Source organism: Leucopleurus acutus, assembly GCF_964270905.1.
Source record: "Leucopleurus acutus genome assembly, chromosome: 12".
Taxonomy (NCBI): domain Eukaryota; kingdom Metazoa; phylum Chordata; class Mammalia; order Artiodactyla; family Delphinidae; genus Leucopleurus; species Leucopleurus acutus.
In genome coordinates, this window is record NC_139154.1 from 65672906 (window position 1) to 65692339 (window position 19434).

The 19434-nt window shown below is 54.8% G+C and overlaps 1 protein-coding gene across 1 annotated transcript in view; it reads left to right on the forward strand.

Moving 5' to 3' along the window:
• Positions 1–19434, forward strand: part of TTC7A (tetratricopeptide repeat domain 7A) — a 121117-nt gene that overhangs the window by 49136 nt on the left and 52547 nt on the right. Inside the window, exons 6-10 of the mRNA XM_082852352.1 lie at positions 3575–3653; positions 4451–4608; positions 5236–5299; positions 15444–15581; positions 17334–17417. Of these exons, the coding sequence (XP_082708478.1) occupies positions 3575–3653; positions 4451–4608; positions 5236–5299; positions 15444–15581; positions 17334–17417 (523 nt within the window). The remainder of the gene's footprint in view (positions 1–3574; positions 3654–4450; positions 4609–5235; positions 5300–15443; positions 15582–17333; positions 17418–19434) is intronic.

A 19434-nucleotide genomic window follows, 5' to 3' on the forward strand; every position in this document is an offset into this window, starting at 1 on the left:
ATGTGGGATCTTCCCGGACCAGGGCTTGAACCCACGTCCCCTGTATTGGCAGGTGGATTCTTAACCACTGCGCCACCAGGGAAGTTCCCACAGTGATTTGCTGAGGGCCTTCTATGTTCTAAGCATTGTGCTGGTACCCGGGAATGTGAAGCTTCCCTCACCAACCTCATTAGAAGTTGCAAAGACCGGATAAGATGAAGTGCTTTGGAAAAATCTGCCCCGCTGCCTACTGCTGACCAGGGGCCTGGGGGAGCTTGCCGCCTCCTTGCATGGCTCCCCTGGAGGCCCCCCTAAGATGAGCTGTTTCCCTTGACCCATCCCTGCATGTACATATCCTCTTTCTCTGCTCCTGGCCAGCCAGAGTTTACTTGAGTTGGAATCCGTGACCTCCTGGCTTCTCCACATGCAGCCTGATTCTGAGCCAGGGTTTGTTTGAGGCCCTGTTTGGATATTGTTAAAAGTGGCAGCTTTGCTCAGAAAGGTCAGTGTGAGAGACCAGAACAAAAAGATCTTTCAAGCTGGCCTCTCGTGGGGCTCAGAAAAGCCCCAGCTCTACCTGGCACTGACAGTTTATACCCAGGACAGGATTACTCAAGCTGGTGGGAGAAACCCCATCTAGTTTCCCATCCAGAGGGCTGAGCTGAGGCGGAGGGGCATTCCCGACATTTCAGAACAGATCGGCACCAGCCAGGAGCCCAGATGTCTCTTTGTCTAGCCCTGGCCCCTGGAACCTATGTTGGTTTTTCTCTTTACCTGCATTCAATAAAAAGTGGGATTTACCCCAAAGATGCCTAAAGGTGATTATTTGCTTTGCTAAAGAATTCCTGGGAGCTCATTTAGATGTCAGAGTCCCGTATAGATTTGAAAATAGTAAAAATATACAACTTTGGAGGCACAAGATCCTGTTAAAATTGCAGTTCTCATTCCTAAATTGAGTGTGTATTGGGGGAGGACCCTGAAACAAAGCAACTAGTATACCAAGTCCATGATTTCAGGTATGCTTGATTAAGGTGGGATATCTACTGAAGTAAAAAGAAAGAAGATATAAAGAAAAGTATTACACAAAATAATGACACTGATGGTGTACAGCTAGTAGCAAAAATTGTAGATGTGGTATGCAGATGACAGAAGTCGGGGGAATGCTGATTGCAACTGAAGACCTGACTTTATAGAGGAGAGGGCCGTGCATAGCCCACAGAGGTGAGCTCTGCCCTCAGTAGCAGTGCCCAGGCACGAACCGTCTCTAAGGACCCTGTGGAGCCCTGTGCTGCTTGCCCCTCCTGGTTCTTCAGAAGCTCTGGGCAGGCTAGGGAGTATCGTTGTGGCTCTGACTCTGTTCCCCAGGTCTTTGTCTCCATCCTCAGCCTTACAGACAGGAGTCTGAGTTCATAGTGTTGGTGGTTTGCACATTTGGGGCTTGTATGAAACCAGAGGTTCCCAGAAGGCAAGGAATTGATCTCCTGTCCTTTTATGCCTCCAAGCTCCAGAGCCCCCAGGAATCTGTTTCATTCATGAAAGCTGCAGGAGGGGCTCACGTGACTTTCCCGGCTGCCACCTTTGGCTCTTCACCCTCTGTGATCTTTCATTTCTAAATTTGCTGGCCTGGGAGCCTCTGCTTTCCCTTGCGAGCTATCGATCTAGGGAACCCCCCGGAACAAGTGAGGACGGCAGTCCTCAGACATTTGCTGAGCACACATGCCCGGGCTGAGCTTCAGGAACAAGACTGCCCTCAGGGGGTGCACAGTGGGAAAGGGTTCAGCCTGTAAATGGAAAATGGCTGCAATGCCATGCTTGCTTCAAAAGAGGACTTAACACGGGGCGAGAGCTATGCGGTCAGGAGGGGTGGGTGTGGGGAGGGGCCCAGGGAAGGCTGCACGGAGGAAGTGATGTTGGAAAGTGATGTGTAAAACCACAGATTTTTTTAAGGATGTGTAGGGGAAGGGCTCTTTAAGGCAGTGGGGGAAACCTGTTCCAAGACTTGACATAGGGAACTGTGGACGGTTGTTTAGAAAGGACTTGAGTGGTGGGAGATGAGATGGGAGAGAGCCAAGGGGCAGACCCGACAGCCCTGGGACACCGTACTGAGGGCCTAGACTGAATTCTGTAAGCCTGGGGGCACCGACGAAAGGCCAACATGGAAAGGAACAAGATGACTTTTGCATGTCAGGTAGAGCCCTCAAGGGGCAGTGGGAGTTGTTTTTCAAACTCAGGCCACACCCATCAGTGGGTTGCAAGATTGTTTAGTGGGCTGCCGCCAGCATTTTTAAAATGGGGAAGTAGTGGGAGACGTAAAAGAGAAAATATGGGAGTGGATTGCATTGCACATAGTAGAGACAGGTAATATATCAGGAAACTTAACTTCAGTTTTATGTAAGCAGTGTGTGCATATATACAGGGTTGCAATGTCAGGTGTATTTCTTACTATGGATCACACTTTAAAAAGCTCGCAAATGACTTTAAGGCACAGAGGGCTGACTGGAGGGGGTGAGACCAGCTGTCACTGTCATCTAGGCCCCAGGTGATGCAGGCCAGTCTAGGGCCCTGGTGGTAGGGCTTGAGAGGTGAGGATGGATTCCCGTGTAGACCGGATATGGCAGATGAAGGTGGAGAATTTTTTTTTTTAATCTCATTAATAGCGTTTTTTTTTTAATTTTTTTTTTTTTTTTTTTGCGATACGTGGGCCTCTCACTGTTGTGGCCTCTCCCGTTGCGGAGCACAGGCTCCGGATGCACAGGCTCAACAGCCATGGCTCACGGGCCCAGCCGCTCCGCGGCATGTGGGATCTTCCCGGACCGGGGCACGAACGCGTGTCCCCTGCATCGGCAGGCGGACTCTCAACCACTGCGCCACCAGGAAAGCCCTAATAGCTTTTTTAATATGATTTTTTAAATTAATTTATTTATTTTATTTATTTATTTTTGGCTGCGTTGGCTCTACCTTGCTGCGTGCATGCTTTCTCCAGTTGTGGCGAGCAGGGGCTGCTCTTCATTGCAGTGCGTGGGCTTCTCATTGCGGTAGCTTCTCTTGTTGCGGAGCATGGACTCTAGGCACGCGGGCGTCCGTAGTTGTGGCTCGTGGGCTCTAGAGTGCAGGCTCAGTAGTTGTGGTGCACAGGCTTTGTTGCTCCGTGGCGTGTGGGAACGTCCCGGACCAGGGCTTGAACCCGTGTCCCCTGCATTGGCAGGCAGATTCTTAACCACTGAGCCACCAGGGAAGCCCAAAAATGGAGGATTTGAGGTTGACTGAAGTCAGAAAGTCTGGCACCAGCCCAAAGCACTTGGGCCAAGATAACATCTTGTTTGAAATACTCGATCCTGGTCTCTTTGTGGTGGTAAACCGGAGGCCTGGGTTTCTAGAGAGCTACGGTGGAGAAGGATCCTTTCTATTCTTTGATTACTGTTGTCCTGGGCCTCTAGGATCATGGTGTTACAATTCTGACCTTTCATACCAATTATTGGATGTTTTCAAATAACACTCAAATGGGCAGGCTCCTCCTAGTGTCTGCAGGTTTGATGAGGATGTCTGTGTGGGAACTAGGCTGGTAATGACCCTGCTTCTACTGTCTTCCTGCTAGGAACATCGTGAAAGGCATGAGAGAACTCCGGGAGGTCCTACGCACTGTGGAGACCAAAGCAACTCAGAACTTCAAAGTGGTAATGGAGGAGGCCCCAGGGCTGGGTGCTGGCTGTGGCTGATTTATTCAGGAGTTGATTTCAGTGGGAGGCAGCAGAAATCCTAGCAGGCAGCCTCTGAATCAGGGGAGTGTGTGCTTCTCCTCTCCCTGTCATGCTCATGGCAGACATTGCTAGTCAATCTCAGCATTCTTTTCCTCCAAGCCTGGGACACACCCTCAGCATCCTTCTCGTCGCAGCACTGCACATAGCCCCTCATGTTACATCAATGCTGAAACCTCCTGTCATCCCTTCCTAGCAAGGTGGTGTGCTCATTCTTAGGAATTTGTTTATGATCTTAATAAATAACGTTGGCTTGCTTTCCTGCCCCAATTCAGGCCTACCTTCTTAGGCTTCTACCCCTAATCAGAGCCACAGCTGCTTCTCACTCTAGACTTTTCGGTCAAATATCAGAAAGGTATCTGGTGGAGAGAGCTGCTTGCGCTGAGGGCTTTATGCTTTGCAAGGGCTATGAGTACTCTGAGCCGTGCTGGGCTCCGTGGGGCCAGGAGGAGGAGGAAATGTACCTCTTGTCTAGGAGAAGAGAGAGGACAAGAGATGAAGTCGGAGCCATCACAGGCCAACAGACGGGGTGGGGCAGCTCAGTGCTGGAGATACGGAGAAGCAAGGGGGCTCCTTGGGGCACAGTGGTGGACCTCCTGGAGGGGCAGCGATTTGCAAGCAGGCAGATTTGGCTGGACGGTGGGTGGAGGGCATGGCAGGCCGCGGCCGGGCAGAGCCAGCACCTGCCTGCATCTGAGCTCCTCCCTCTCTGCCAGATGGCAGCCAAGCACCTGGCAGGGGTCCTGCTGCACTCCCTGAGCGAGGAATGCTACTGGAGCCCCCTGTCCCACCCACTGCCCGAGTTCATGAGCAAGGAGGAGAATTCCTTCATCACACAGGCCCTGCGGAAACCTCAACTCTACGAAGGAGACAAGTAAGCCTACCTGCTCTGGGGACCACCCCAGGCTAAGGCCACCGTCCCCAGGGTTCGGTCCCCACTGGCGGCCCCTCTCTCTGCCCCATGCTCTCCTGCAGCTGCCGCCCAGCTCCCTGCCAGGCAGGCTCTTCAGAAGCAGCGGAGCCAAATAGACTAGAGAAGGCAGGTCTTGGGGTGGGGGGTTGAGGGGGCATCCTCTAAGGCACCCAAAGGCCAAACAAATGATTTGGCGGGCGAGGGGAGGGGGGATACCTGCCTTCCTAATGGTCTTAATGCACTGTCTGTCGTGTTTGTGCCAGTAATCGAAGGTGGGGTCCGCGAGCCTCTTTCTTGCTCTTGTCTGCTGCTGGCCCCAGCTGCTTCATGCAGTGCTGGGGGCTGGAAGGGGCATGCCCCTCAAGAGCATTGCAGTGTTTCCAGCCCTCGCCCACCTAGGCTTTCAGATCCATGCCTCTGGGGCATGATAAAGAGCTGCAGGTGGGATCCAGTGCCTGTGAATTATGCAGGAGAAGGTCACCTTACCAGGGCGGGTGCTGACTCCGGGGCAGAAGGGCCAGCGTGGCAGGCCAGCGTGCTGCTTCGGAGGGCCGTGCTGCAGCCCGGGCTGCCCTCTGTGTCTTCCAGCCTCTACTGCCCGAAGGATAACATTGAGGAAGCCCTGCTGCTGCTGCTCATCAGCGAGTCCATGGTAAGCTCAAGGCCTCTGGCCCGTGCAGTAAAGCTGTGGGGCTTGGGCACAGCCCACCGGGTCCTGGCCGAGCTCAGCCCCCAGGGATGTCCCTGAAGCAGGCCTCTTGGATCTGTTCCCCCCTCAGGGGGTGCAGCTCCCTCATGAGATTTAGGTGTGGAGTACAAGGCCGCTTTCGGGGGCCTGGGTCCTACCCCTAAATGAGTAGGGACTGGGCGAGCTAACAAACTCCCACCTCCTGCTTCTGGAATTACAAAAGGTGTCATCAGCAAGTCAACAGAAGGTTGCGTGGACAGTTCTGTGCTGGGTCGGTGACGATGGAAGGGGGTGGAAGGAACGTGTACTTTCACGGCAGGAGGCCTGGATTCAGGTTCCAGCCCTGCCACTCAGTAGCTGAGGGCCCTGGGCAGATCACCTAAGCTCTGTGAGCCTCAGCTCCCACCGTAAGGTGATAGTAACTCACAGAGGTGAGGTGCCTGTACAAGGGATTCACTCATTCATGCCACTCCTAATACAGAGTGTCATCCACTTTGTGCCAGGCCCTGTTCTAGACTCCAGAGAAGCAGCAGCAAACAAAACGGAGAAAATGTCCTGCCCTCACGGAGCTTACATTCTAGTGAGGGAGGTGGGCAATAAATGAATTAACTACTCAACTACCCAGGGTTGCGATGTCTAAGTGCTGTGGAAAAATAAGGCGGAAGGGGGTAAGGTGTGCCGGATAGAGCACACGTGAAATGCTCTCTAGATTTTTTTCACAAGACCCGCTTCTCCTGCCCCGGGCAAACACACATGTGCACACGCACACGTGCCGTGGAGGCTCAGCGTCGGGGAGAAGTGTGTTGGCTCATCCGGGAGGTGATGAGATGAAGGATGGATGGTCCAAGGGGGCTGAAGGAAGGGTGGGCAAGAGCATCAAAGCCAGGTGTCCTCTGACTGAGGGACCCCTCAGAGCTTACGAGCTGGGGATCCCCGGGTTGAGAACTAGGTTTTTTAAGATGATGCATCTGAGAGCAGTGTGTGAAAGTGGAGTTTAAGAAACTGGGTCCCCAAATAGCAAAAAAACAAATGTCCCTTTGGAAACCTGGGACTGTGTGATGCCAGGGTTTGTTTAGAGAACTCTGGTCAGTGGGTTGCCTCTGGCTGAGCAGGTCCCCCAGCAAGTAGACAGGAAGAGGGACACTGGACTCGGGGGTGAGAGAGTGTATCCTTCCCCAAGGCGGGGTCCATTCGGATCCAAGAGTGCCGGGGAAGGGGCGTGGATATTTGGATCCCGAGGACAAACTGGCCGGGACATGGTCCTGAAGGGTTTGCACGGTGCGTACTCGTGTGGAGGTGAGGTGGTTGCTGCCGGGTGGGGACATCTGGCTGATTAGCCCAACGTGGAGGTAGAGGTACCAAGTGCCAGGTCTGATTGTCGTGGGAGAACAGTGTGCTTCTCACAGACTGAACCCCATTTTTTAGTTATGGAACCTCAGCCACAGACCAGTATCCTCTTCCTGCCCCCTTCGCGCACCTCAGCCATCTCAGCACCTACACCATCAGGTGTGACTGCACAGAACTCACCTGTCTCAGGAAACACAGGGTGTTATTGTCACTTTCCTATGCTGAGGGTTACAGTGTTGTCCACAGGTGGGAAGTAAAAAGGTGAAAATGGGAACGTGTCTTAGGTCCTTTCTCTGCCAGATTCCAAGCTGATTATCTCATCTAGGTAGGCATTGTGTTGAGCGGTTTGAAAAATAACAGTTTCATATGATTCAGTCTAATACTAATATGTTCCCATTTTACAGGTGAGAAAAGTAAGGTCCAGGACAGGTACATGTCTTGGTCAAGGTTACATACTAATAATCCTTGCAGCCATGATTCAGATCACGTCTGTGATTCACTGACTGCTCTAAGTCTTGGTTTTCTCATCTGTCAAAGGCTCAAGGGGGTAACTTTGAGGATCAAGTGCAACAGAGCTTGGGGAGGGCTTTGTAAACAAGGAAGGCCTTGGCTGTCTGTGTGAGAATGGTCAGCATTTTGATCCCTGGCAGGGATAGAGGCTGGGCTCTGTCTCCCTAAGTATTTTCTGTGGCCATTGCTTGATCCGGGTGCCCAGAACCAGAGCTGAGATGCCTTTCCATTAAAGTTATTCCCCCCAAACCCTCAAGCTGCCCGTATATCTCAAAGTAGAGAATGGCCTTTTACTAAAAGGTGACCCATACTTGGAGCCAAGGTGGTTTCCCTCTAAGCAGCTCTTTCAAGAGGGTATGTGGCCAGGCGGATGTCGTGGGACTTCCCCGTGGCCTGCAGAGCAGCAGAAGTGCTCAGGCGCCGAGTGTGCCGTAGCTGGGAGGAAGCAGTCTTCCAGGGCTGGCTGGTTGGTTTCCTCCTGCTCACACCCAGCCTGTCACACATCTAGAAGCTTCAGGTATTTGGGGGAGGACGTTGGCGATGGACGTAGCTTTGGTGTCTCATCTATCGAGGGCTTTCCACCTGGGATCGGGATCAGGCCACTGTGGCTCCGCGCGGTTTCTCAGAGTGACCAGACCGCCTCTGACTTCTCACTTGCCCTTATTTTACCCCCTCCTTTCCTGCAGGTCACATTCTCCATCAGATGTGGGCGCCAGGCTCCTGCTCTGACCCTTCAGCTGACCCCTGAGGCTCAGCCCGGCCTCCATGTGCCAGCAGGGTTTTCCTCATCTCCCTTTAATGCTGGCTGGGTTTGGCTCCAGATGATAGGGAGAAACCTCTAGAAGCAGCAGCTGCCTTGGCTGCTCCTTGGGTTCTCCTAATCCCTGCAGAATTCTTTATGCGGCAGTAACAGCTATTCCAGCACAGCCAGCCCAGGAGGCATAATCATCACAGCTCTCCACGTCTCCACAGCTAGCTGCTTCAGGAAAGGGTGTTGCAGGTTTCCTGAGCACGTCCGCCCCTATTTTGTGGTTTGCAACTCAGAGGAGTAGGCTGCCTGGGGGCTGGGTGTGGGGTTGGTGCCTGAAGTATGGTTTTTTTTTTTTTTTTTTTTTTTTTAATAGATGCCACTTTTCTTTTTTTTTTTAAAGAAGATGTTGGGGGTAGGAGTTTATTAATTAATTTATTTATTTTTGGCTGTGTTGGGTCTTCGTTTCTGTGCGAGGGCTTTCTCTAGTTGTGGCGAGCAGGGGCCACTCTTCATCGCGGCGCGCGGGCCTCTCACTATGGTGGCCTCTCTTGTTGCGGAGCACAGGCTCCAGACACGCAGGCTCAGTAGTTGTGGCTCACGGACCTAGTTGCTCCGCGGCATGTGGGATCCTCCCAGACCAGGGCTCGAACCCGTGTCCCCTGCATTAGCAGGCAGATTCTCAACCACTGCGCCACCAGGGAAGCCCTGAAGTATGGTTTTTGTTTCGGGCTGAGTGTGATCGGAATGAATCGGGCAGCCCTTGTCTTTCAAGAGGTAAATAGAAACCTTACAGATGCTTTCACAGAAGCGCAAGGGACGTGAGTTCTAACTGACTAAAGGAGATTTGTGTTTTGGACTCAGTTTTGAGTTTTCAGCACCGAAAGGACACTTAAAAATGCCCATCCACCCACCCACCTACTCATCTCTCCACCATCCAGTCTTGTTTGAGCAGCGACAGTGTGCTGAGCTGTGCCCAGCACCGGGGGTAGAATGAGGAATAGTTAAATCACAGCGCTCGTCCCAGGCGTCTTCCTACCCAGTGGAACATGTGTCTGGGGACACGGAGGAAATCCTGGTCCCCAGATCAGAAGGAATTATCTCAGTCTGCTGAACCTCAAATGCATATTCTAGTTTTTTTTTTTTAACACCTTTATTGGAATATAATTGCTCCACAATGGTGTGTTAGTTTCTGCTGTATAACAGTGTATCAGCTATACGTATACATACATCCCCATATGCCCTCCCTCTTGCGTCTCCCTCCCACCCTCCCTATCCCACCCCTCTAGGTGGTCACAGAGCACCAAGCTCATCTCACTGTGCTATGCGGCTGCTTCCCACTAGCTATCTATTTTACATTTGGTAGTGTATATATGTCCATGCCACTCTCTCACTTCGTCCCAGCTTACCCTTCCCCCTCCCCATGTCCTCAAGTCCATTCTCTACATCTGTGTCTTTAGTCCTGTCCGGCCCTTAGGTTCTTAAAAAAAATTTTTTTTTTTTTTTAGATTCTATATATGTGTGTTAGCATACGGTATTTGTTTTTCTCTTTCTGACTAGTGTTTGAAAGAACCATGTGTCAAAATCAGCCTGATTTTCTCAGTTGGGTAACCAGGAGGTACAGGACTCTGCCATTCTCAAATCTTGATCTAAGGCATAAAATATGTGTTAGAGCAAACTGAATCCTCGAGCCCCTGTTTCGTTCAGCTGGGGGAGAAGCTTCTGCCGGTGTCAGGCTTTGGGGAGCTGAAAGGACACAGAGGCTTGGGTGAGAGAGGGTGTGGGGGGGTAAGCCCCTGGGGCCTGGGATCCTGCAGGTTAACAAACGAACTGCCATCCATGCCCAACATCAGGCCCCCAGCGACTTGCATCTTGAATTGGCCGTTCACAACCTGTGCAGCCTGGGCAGGTCTCTTACCTCCCTGATCCTCAGTTTTCTGTAAAATGGGGCTAATAAGGTCTCTCTTGCAGGCATTGGGTGGATGAAGTAAGAAAATGAGCACGAAGCTGCCTGGTACATTGTGGGTGTTGAACATGTATTCGTCTTATCCTGATGACTACCTGGTTCTGAGTCATTAATTTTAGAAAACATTTAGATTCAGGTCTGGTTGGGAGAAAAATTGGTTTGAGGATATACTGTTTGGTTAAAAAAACAAAACAAAACAAAAACGCTTCTCGGGCTTGATTCCATTCGGGTCTCAGCAGATGAGCACAGATAGTTCCAGCTTCTGGCTCCTGGTTTGCTCTGACGTGAGGCCCTGCTGTGCTGCAGGCTGCAAGCGGAAAGGGTCTGTTAATGCTGCCAGCTCAGAACTCTCGGAGCAGTGGAGGTGGGAGAGCCTCGCGGCCTCGTTGGCAGGAAGATTTCTGCTGTAGGAGCCCGATGCGCAGGAGCGTGGGCTGGCGGGGGCCTGGCTGGGGCCGCCGTGTAGATGGGACACGGCACAGAGCATGTTATTCCTTGGCTCTGTGGACTGGCGGCTCGAGAGCCGGTGGTGATGATGGCTGCCGGTGGGGGTGACAGCACGAGCAGAACGGGACAGCATCCTCCAGGGAGGAGGGGAAGGGGCCAGGCAGACTGGCACCAGGAGACTCCTTTCTGGGGCGATTGCTGGAGGTGAGCAGTGGGCCCTGAGGCTGGGTCCTTGGCCAGCAGAGAGGTTGTCCCTGAGAACAGGGCTGACGTGGTCCAAGGAGCTTGTTCTCTGCAGAGAAGCAGCACCTGAGGCCTGACTGAGAAAGTCCAGCCTGTGTTTTGCTTTGGTGCTTCCCTAAGCAGAGACATCTGAGGGCCTCTGATGGCATGGGCGGGGCTAGTGGACACTTCCTTGGCAGCACCTGGAGGCAGGGGAAGAGCCAGGGGTGAAGTCAGAATGTCTAGGCTCTCATCTGGGTCCTAAACCCCCTCTCTGTATGCCTTGAGGAGCCTCCCTGGTCTCTCTGGGCCTCAGTTTTCTCATCTGTAAAATAGGACAGTAGAACAGGAGATGGTTGTCAGCATTATGAGATACCACTTACAAAGTGCTCTACAAGTTAGTTTCCTTTCCTTCTCCTACCCTGCTTGTGTCCAGGCTCAGAGGAGAAACAGGACTGGGCGAAGTGAAGGTCAGTGCTGTCTGTGGCCCTGCAGCCAGCAGAGGGTGGGGACCAGGGCTGGCAGAGGAGCCCACAAGACAGCAGGTGCTCAGGGCAGCAGAAGCCATCCTGGACTGGCTATCGGAGGTTCAGCCTTAATTCCTGGAGACCCCACACACGTTAGTACACCCTCTGGGGCTCAGTTTCCCTGCCTGCAAAGGGGGCATCAGCGGTTTCGTCCTGCCCCTCTGTGGGGTTACTGTGAGACCATGGCAGTGATAATTCAGTTCCTAAAATGCATGGCACACACATGAGGGATGGCTGTTTGAGCAGCCCCATCTTGCCTGGGGTGTCACGTGGGCTGCCCCCACCTCGGGGAATGGCGATGCCCTTGTGGCCCCATATTTGCTTCATGGATACGTGTCCAAAGACCACAAGTGGGTCACACTGGATGATGGCGGGGTGGGGAGGACCACGTTTCTTTGGCTTTTCCTCTTCTGACCTGCTGGAGGCCTGGGGTGAGCGTTCCTTAGTCTGGGGAGACTGCCCCTGGGAGGACAGCAGAGGGTTCAAGGCTAGAAGCTTGTCTCAGGGACAGCTGCTGAGCCCTGCCTGGGATTAAATGCATGGATTAAATAAGAGCAGGGCACCCCCCAGAGGTGGGGGACCTGGGGGTTTTGCAGGGGAAAACAGAGGAAAATAGCCTGCCATTATCCCCAAACCAGTAAGGAGTATGGTGTTGAGAAGACCATTTAGTTTGTGCACGATTCATGTCTGTCACTGCATCTGATCTGGAGGATTTCCATGTGAGGACATTTAAATGGTGGAAGGGAAAGAGTGTGACTGGGACTAGTTAAAGGCAGGCTGTGGTGGAGCTGGGAGCACTGTGTGGCCTGAGGGAGGTGAGTGCAGCAGAGGAGGGAATGGGACACCTGGGGTGCCCTGGGTGGGGACTTGAAGCCCCCAGAGGGTCTGAGGCCCTGTGCACTGAGGCCTGCTCTGGCCCCTGAGCTGCGCGTGAATTCCTACCCTGTTGCCAGCCCCCCCGAGGCTTCTTTTTTTTCTGCCCCAGTTCTCCCCACCCCACCCTGTTGCATGGTTACGTACACATGCTGCCCAGCTGCCCTGCAAGCACTGGAGCATTTCACTGCAGCCCTGCCCCGAAGCCACAGCAACCACTCGGCAAACTTCTGCTTTTGGCGTTCCTTTGGGGACCCACGCTTTCCTCTTGGCACAAATGCCAAGTCCTGAGGACCCCCGAGAAGATGCCTTCCCCACTGTCTGTGTGTTGGGGGGCGGTCCCCAGGCAGAGGAGATGTTGCTGTGAGCCCCTCTTCTGTTCCTGTCCTGCTGACCTAATGCTTGCCCAGAGCTGGAAATTCATGCCTCCCTCCCACCAGGCACACACATTCAGAGACGCTGTTCTCTTAAAGGTCAAGGTCTAGGGCAACAGGAGGAAGTTTCCACACCAGGCCCAGAGATCCTTCTCTTTCTAATGTCACTTGAGAGTGCTGTGTGCAGGCCTGTGCTGGGGCTGGGAGGCTCGAGATGAGCGAGATGCATCCCTGCCCCGAAAACCCATGAGCCAGTGGGGTGTGCAGGGGCCCGGGTGTGTTCCCAGGGTTGGGAGAGGATGGGGGGGTGGGCAGCCTTGCCTGCTGAGATAAGTCGGGGACAGTGGCAGAAGGAAGGGATCCTTGAATTGAGTTTGAGGAGCCAAAAGGCATCCACATTGACAGACGGAACAAAGATGGGCCTCGGTTAGGAGAGGGAGCTGCAGGGAAGGACTTGGGAGCTAGTGGAGAGAAGCTGGCCAGGTGGGCAGCGTCTCATGGCAGCCACAGAAAGTGGGGGAGTTGGGAGGTGGGGTCTGGCAGGGGCTGCGCCTGGAGGATAGGGCGACCAGAGCTCACTGCTCACCATCCCCTGCATGGGACTAGTCTGCATGGGTGGGTCCCCGATCCTGGATGTGTCCTGCAGGCAGCCTTCCATCAGGACCTCTCTCTCCCACCAGAGTTCTAGGTCAGATCCGCTCACTGTGTTCGTTGTGTACTGTGGCTGCGTCCCGTTTCCAGAGCCCCTCCCTGAGTGCAGGGACTGTGTCTCCCATCCTCTCATTCCCTGACCTCCTGCCCCCGACCCCACCCCCACTGCTGCCTGGTGGGGGCCGCCTCTGCCGGGCCCACCCAGGGCGGCGGGAGCTGGGGCGTTGCTGATGGTGGAGGAGTGGGGAGGTCCACGGCCAGGCGCAGAGCGAGTTTTGTGCTTCTCACTGTAATAGTTCCTGCCGTGGCTCTCCTTAGAATCTCTTCTCTCTTCCTGTTGCTGCCTGTGTGGGTGGATATCACCAGGAAGGAGGGGGATTTCTCTGGCCCTTTCCCTCTCCATTCCTCTCCCTTAACCCTTTGGCACCTGACCGTCAGCTCTTGTTTACCAGGCTGGCACTGGTGCTCAGCCTTTCTGGGGATATCCTGGCATCCCCGGCACCCTTTCCTGGGGCAGGTCCACGCCCGTCAGGGCGGTGGGCAGCCCTTGCCTATTGTACCTAGAAGGGCAGCCATCAGGACCCCTGGCCCCTGGCCTGCCTTACTGAAATGCCCCCCCTGGGTGAGTCACGTCCTTGGGTCTTACAGGTATTTTGGCTTCCAGAAGCCTCTGTGGGAATGTGCTTCAGGCCTGCACGGTAGGACACGTCCAGAGCCTACAGTCCAAAGGCCGTTGAGCTTCTGCCTCTGCAGTCATCACCCTGGGGAGCCTCAGCCCCTGACCTGGAGGAGGGGATAGTAGTCCTGCCCGGAAGAAGGTTGTGAGGACCACCTGTTGAAGCATTGTTTGAACCTGACCAGTGGGGATCTGGGTTTTAAGAGTCAGCAGGTCCCTTTTATTCTGTCAAAAAGGCCAAGTTCTTGGATCTGCAGTCCTTTGTGGGGAAGTAGAGGAGGGCGGGTCCCAACTCATGGAAGGGGGTTCAGCCTCTTCTACAGACGGAGGGGGATGCTGGGAAGAGACCCCTTTGGCAGAGGGGAGAAGAGGCAGGAAAGGGGAGGATGCTGGGAGCAGCCAGTGGGGGCGTCTGGCCAGAACCCAGCTTCGCTTCAGCTCAGGCACAGCCCTCAGTGTGTGTGTGTCTGTGTGTAGGAGACTTGGGGGGCCCAGAGCATCCCCAGCCTGGTCCCCACCCTGCGGGGGATCCCCGTGACTCCTGGTTAGCTACTCTCGAGCCTGAGTGCTGTCCCCAGGGTGTGAGTGTACAAGAGAGGGTGGGACCACAGGCCACAGAACAAGGGTCCCCAGTTCCTGATGGGGAGATTTCACCCTGATGGGGTGATAGAGTTCCCCCCTTCAGCTCGTACAGAATCACCCACTCCTAAAGCACGTTTCCCCTCGCCCCTCCCCTCTCTGAGCAGCAAACCCCGCCCCGCCCAGGCAGCTCTGAGCTACGGGACTCCTGAGTGCCACATGCCAAGCACAGAGACCCCGGGTTTTGATGAGGGACAGAGAGGAGGGTTCCGTAGTCAGAAGGAGTCAGGGATAGGTCTGGGCTGGACGCAGGTGTGATAGGAAGGAGGTATGAGGTTCCTTATCAGAGGGACTTGGGGGTCTGCAGAGGAAGAGAAGAGGGCACAGAGGGGCCACAGCCCAAACGCCCGTCCTGTGAGTCAAGCTGCAGAGCCGCCCATCTGATCTAGTCAGTTCCAGATGCTATCTGAAGCTCTTTCTGTGAGTGGACGGTTACACACACACAAGGAGCTGTCCCCCAGAACAGCTGGCCTGTATCCTCAATAATGCCAGTATCCTGGAGCCAGGCAAGGGCTGCAGGACTCTTCCCATGAAAGGGGGCACGAGAGACATGGCACCAATCCTGGATTGGATCCTGGCACGATGACTCTACCAGAAAGGCCATCAATGGGACAGGCGGCGAAATCTGGATATGAGCTGGTATTAGAGAATAGAAATAATGGTGTTCCACTTCCTGAATTTGGCATTTCTGTTGTGGTTATAGAAAGACTGTCCTCTTTTCTTTTAGGGGTGAAGGGCCAAGTTGCCTTAACTGACTACTACTACTGTTACTACTACTACTATTATTATTAGAGAGACAAAGCCAGTGTGGTCAGTGTTAACCATTGGGTTTACTGCTGTGGTACTGTTCTTGTGGCTTTTCTGTAGATTTGACTGTTTGCGGAATAAAACACTGAAGTTCAGGAGCACGGGCCCTCAGGACTGCCGTCTCACCCCAGCCCGGGCTGTGGGTGGAGGGTTTGCTCTCTGTCCTGGGGGTGGGGAAAGGCTCTGGCTGGTTCTAGGAGTGTGGCCTGGGTCAGCGGCGAAAGGGCGACGGTCACTGGGCCTCAGAGGCAGGGGCCCTGTGGGGACAGGCACCTGCTCATTTTCTGTCCTTGCTCTTTCCTAAACCGTGTCTCCCCACAGGCTACTCGGGATGTGGTGCTGAGCCGGGCACCGGAGCAGGAGGAGGACCGGGCGGTGAGCCTGCGGAACGCTGCGGCCATCTACGACCTCCTGAGCATCACGCTGGGCAGGAGGGGCCAGTACGTCATGCTGTCCGAGGTACAGCCTCCTCCGCTGCCCCTCCCCTGCCTCCACCAAGGGGTACAGCTCTGTTCTTGGGAGACCCAGCTGGGGACTGTCTTATTTCCAGTGCCGGAGAGGGCTGCCCTTCACTGGCAGGGTGGTTTTTGTTTGTTTGTTTTACAGATTTTTTTTTTTTTTTTTTTTGTGGTACGTGGGCCTCTCACTGCTGTGGCCTCTCCCGTTGCGGAGCACAGGCTCCGGACGCGCAGGCTCAGCGGCCATGGCTCACGGGCCCAGCCACTCCGCCCCATGCGGGATCCCGGACCGGGGCACAAACCCGTGTCCCCTGCATCGGCAGGCGGACTCTCAACCACTGCGCCACCAGGGAAACCCCGTTTTACAGATATTTTCATGTGTTTTTTCTTGTGAAAGAACGCATGGTGTTGTATAGAGAAGCACAGGAGGAAAGTTATGCACCCCTCAGTTTCCCGCAGAGGTGATGCTGGTGTTCTGTGACTACCTGTCCTGGCAGGGTTCTGAGCTGGGTGTGGTCGGGAGCTGGGAGCACGCCCACTGTACTGGGCAGACACTGCCGGGGCAGTGCTCCATGGGCTGGGCCCAGAGGGTGGTCCCTCTCCAGGATGTGGGGACCAGGAGCACAGAGCTGCCGCTCTCTCCTGCCCCCTCCCCACAGTGCGAATGGCTTGCGCACTTCTTTGAGCTATCAGATCCAGGCTGGGATCAAGGGTGGCATGGGGGCCCTCGGCCCCTTGTACAGGTGGCCTTCTCTTTGCACGTGTTTGGGAGGGCTCCCGAGAGGAGGGGCGGTCACGCCTGCTGAGCCCTTACTCATACCGAGGCACCGTGCGAGGTGCTTCCAGAAGATACCTTCTTTAACGTGGGGGGATAAGTGGTCTCTCAAGTTCACCAGTGAGGAAGGCGAGGCCCAGAGAGGTGGGTTTCTGCCCAGGATGGTGCAGGGAGTGTAGTTGAGCCAGCACGGGGGGACCCAGGCCACCAAGCTCTGAAAGTACCTGCTGTGTGGTCCTGTACCCCTCACCTCTGTCCCCCACCTGCCTGACCACGGCCACACAGTGAATCCTGGCCTCGAATGCTGGCTTCTGCCTCTGTCACCTGGAACCACTTCTGATGGTGACTGTCAGATCTCACAGGCAGCGTCTGACTTGGAGTGGCCCAGGATCAGAGTGGCCAGGGAACAGACGGTTTTTCTCGGTGGTCGTAGAGAAGAGCAGAAGGAAGCGTGTACATTTGGGCAGCATTTTATGCACGGGCTTTAGAGCCAGTACGTCTGCCACTGACTGGCCCTAGCTTCCGCTTCTTCATCTGTGAAGTGGGGGGTAATTAGAGAACCCGCTTCACTGGGTTGTTGGGAAGAGTAAATGAGTTAATACACGTAGAAAGCTGAGTATGGTGCCAGGCACAATAGTAAGAAGAATTGTCAGCTGTTATTATTTTTATTTGATGTTTACATTTTGAAAGCACTTTAACCAATCTCATTTGGTTTTCACCATCGCCCTTGTGAGGTGTTCACATGATCTGGAGGTGGGAACCGAGGGCCAGAGAGGGTGAGAAACTTGCACAAGGTCACACAGCATGCGAGTGGCAGAGACAGGTTACCCCTGGAGTTTTCTGACAGGAACCAAGTGTGAGCTCTGGCGACCTCCTGCGGGAAGCGACTTGGGCAGAGATTCCCCTGGAAGGGTATGGGGTGGGCTGGTGTGGGAAGGACCCCTGGAGGGGAAGTACTGACCATCTCCCTCTCCCCAGTGCCTGGAGCGAGCCATGAAATTTGCATTTGGAGAATTTCACCTTTGGTACCAAGTGGCCCTGTCCATGGTGGCTTGTGGGAAGGTAAGACCCAGGGTGCGCTGGGGGTTGTACACTCACCCTTGGCGGGGGAGGTGGTCCGCTCTCCTCTAGTGTTTCCCAGAGGTGGGCGGAGGGCGGGGCAGTGATTCAGAAATATTGTCCAGCAGCTGATTTTAATGTCCAGGGAATGAGGGGCATGAAGGGTCCCACACAGACCCCTGTGTGAATCTGGTGCCTGCCTGTGAGTTACGGCCGTGCCAGGTAGGCAGGTGTGTCTCCGGATGCTTTTCTCCGAGTATATGTGAACGCCTGGGGCATCGTAGCGTTTCCGCCTGTGAGTTGGTTGGTGTGACTGCCTGAGGCAGGCATGGACATGGGTTCCAGGCGAGGGGAATGTTGTTCCATTTGGGCCGCAGCTCTCTTCCTGCCCAGGAGGGAGCGTGGCATCAGGAAAGGACATCCGAAACTCACCTAGGAGGGAGCAGGGGCCCCCCCTCCCCTGAGGGAGTGTGGAGGGAGCGCTTCGAGGAGAGGAGGACGTGGCCGGGGGTGGTCAGGAGGAACCCTGCTCAGCGCCGGGCTGACCTTATTCCAGTTTCCAGAGCTGCGTTTGCTTTCCACCCGCCAAGCTCTGCCCCAGCACCCACTGGTTTTCCCTCCCATGAGAATCACACTTACGTAAGCCGCTATTCTCAGCAGCGACATGAAAGGAAAACCTTTCCGGAGCTGGGCGCTGAGGGTGTTGGGGCCGAGGATGCTACGAAGGCAGGAAGTGAGGAGGCATGAGCTCGCAGATGGTTCCAAGAGCTGTAACACCCGGAGCCCATTTGTGGGGCTGAGGGGATTCCTCCCTGCCCCCCGTCCCGCCCCGACCGTGCCACCTGCCATTTCTAGCCCCGCAGCCATCTCTGAGGAGGGCCCTCCCGGCCTTGCCAGCAGCTCCTCCATGAATGGAGGGTGGCCAGGTCCTGGCAGGAAAGGGCAAGAAGGGCAGGTGCTGCAGCCTGACAGGTGGGAAGGGCCCGGAGAGGTGAAGCCGAGAATCAAGTGGGAGCCTTCTCTGCACCCCACTTCCCTTGCCAGGCATTTGTCTTCCCAAACCTCTTCCCCTTCCCCCATCACACGGGCCACCTCCCCGAACATCCTGAAGTCATGACATGACGTACCCTGGCTCTGCACTCTGCAGGGTCTCGTCGAGGCTCAGAGTTCAGAACACAGACAGGGCGAGGCCCTCGGGGTGGCGAGGTGCTGGAGCTCGTGTGGAGCCTGGGCAGACAGCTTGCAGTGGGTTGCGACAGCTTCTTCCCACCTCCAGGGAACAGAGAAGGAGCCTCTAGTCTTGTAATAGTGAGTATGGTCCAAGAGGCCCAGGGCCAGGTTCTCACCCTTCTGTGGGTCATGGACCCCTTGGAGATGCTGAGGAAAGTGGTGACCCCTCCTGAGAAGAGTGCACTGTGCTCAGAAGTTATCTTTAATTTCTGGGGGTGCTCCTGGAAGCCCCCCCCAGTCTCAGGAAAAGGTGTCACGTTACAGGGTCTTCAACCTCCTTACTGAGAAGAGCCAGGCTCAGAGAGGTCCAGATGCAGCCTGGCATACCCCTGGCACACCCCAAGATCCGGGGAGCTGGTGCCCAGACCAGCAAGGTGGATACGAGAATGGCCTTACAGGCAGGAGGTTGGGGTGATCAGTGAGCTCCTCATGCATGAGGCCCCACAGGCTGCGTTACACCCGCCCCTGCATTCAGTGCAGCAGGAGATTGTTCTGGAAGCGCACTCTCCACCCCCCGCCCCTCAGGAACCCCGCGCACTGGATCAGTCTGCCGGGTTGGCTCAGGCAGCCCTTGGAAGCGTGGCCAGACCTCGCCTTTGTCAAGAGCCTAAGGTGGGAATCAAGGTTCTGCACCTGCAATTGTGCGCAGAAGGTGAGGCCGAGGGGATATCAATATATCTGGCACCTCCACCTGCAGGAAGAGAGGAGAAGTCCCACGGCATGATTTAGGTCACTCCTCTTGGTCTCCTCGGCAATCACAGTGGCTGCGTTGCTAGGTAACCAGTATGAC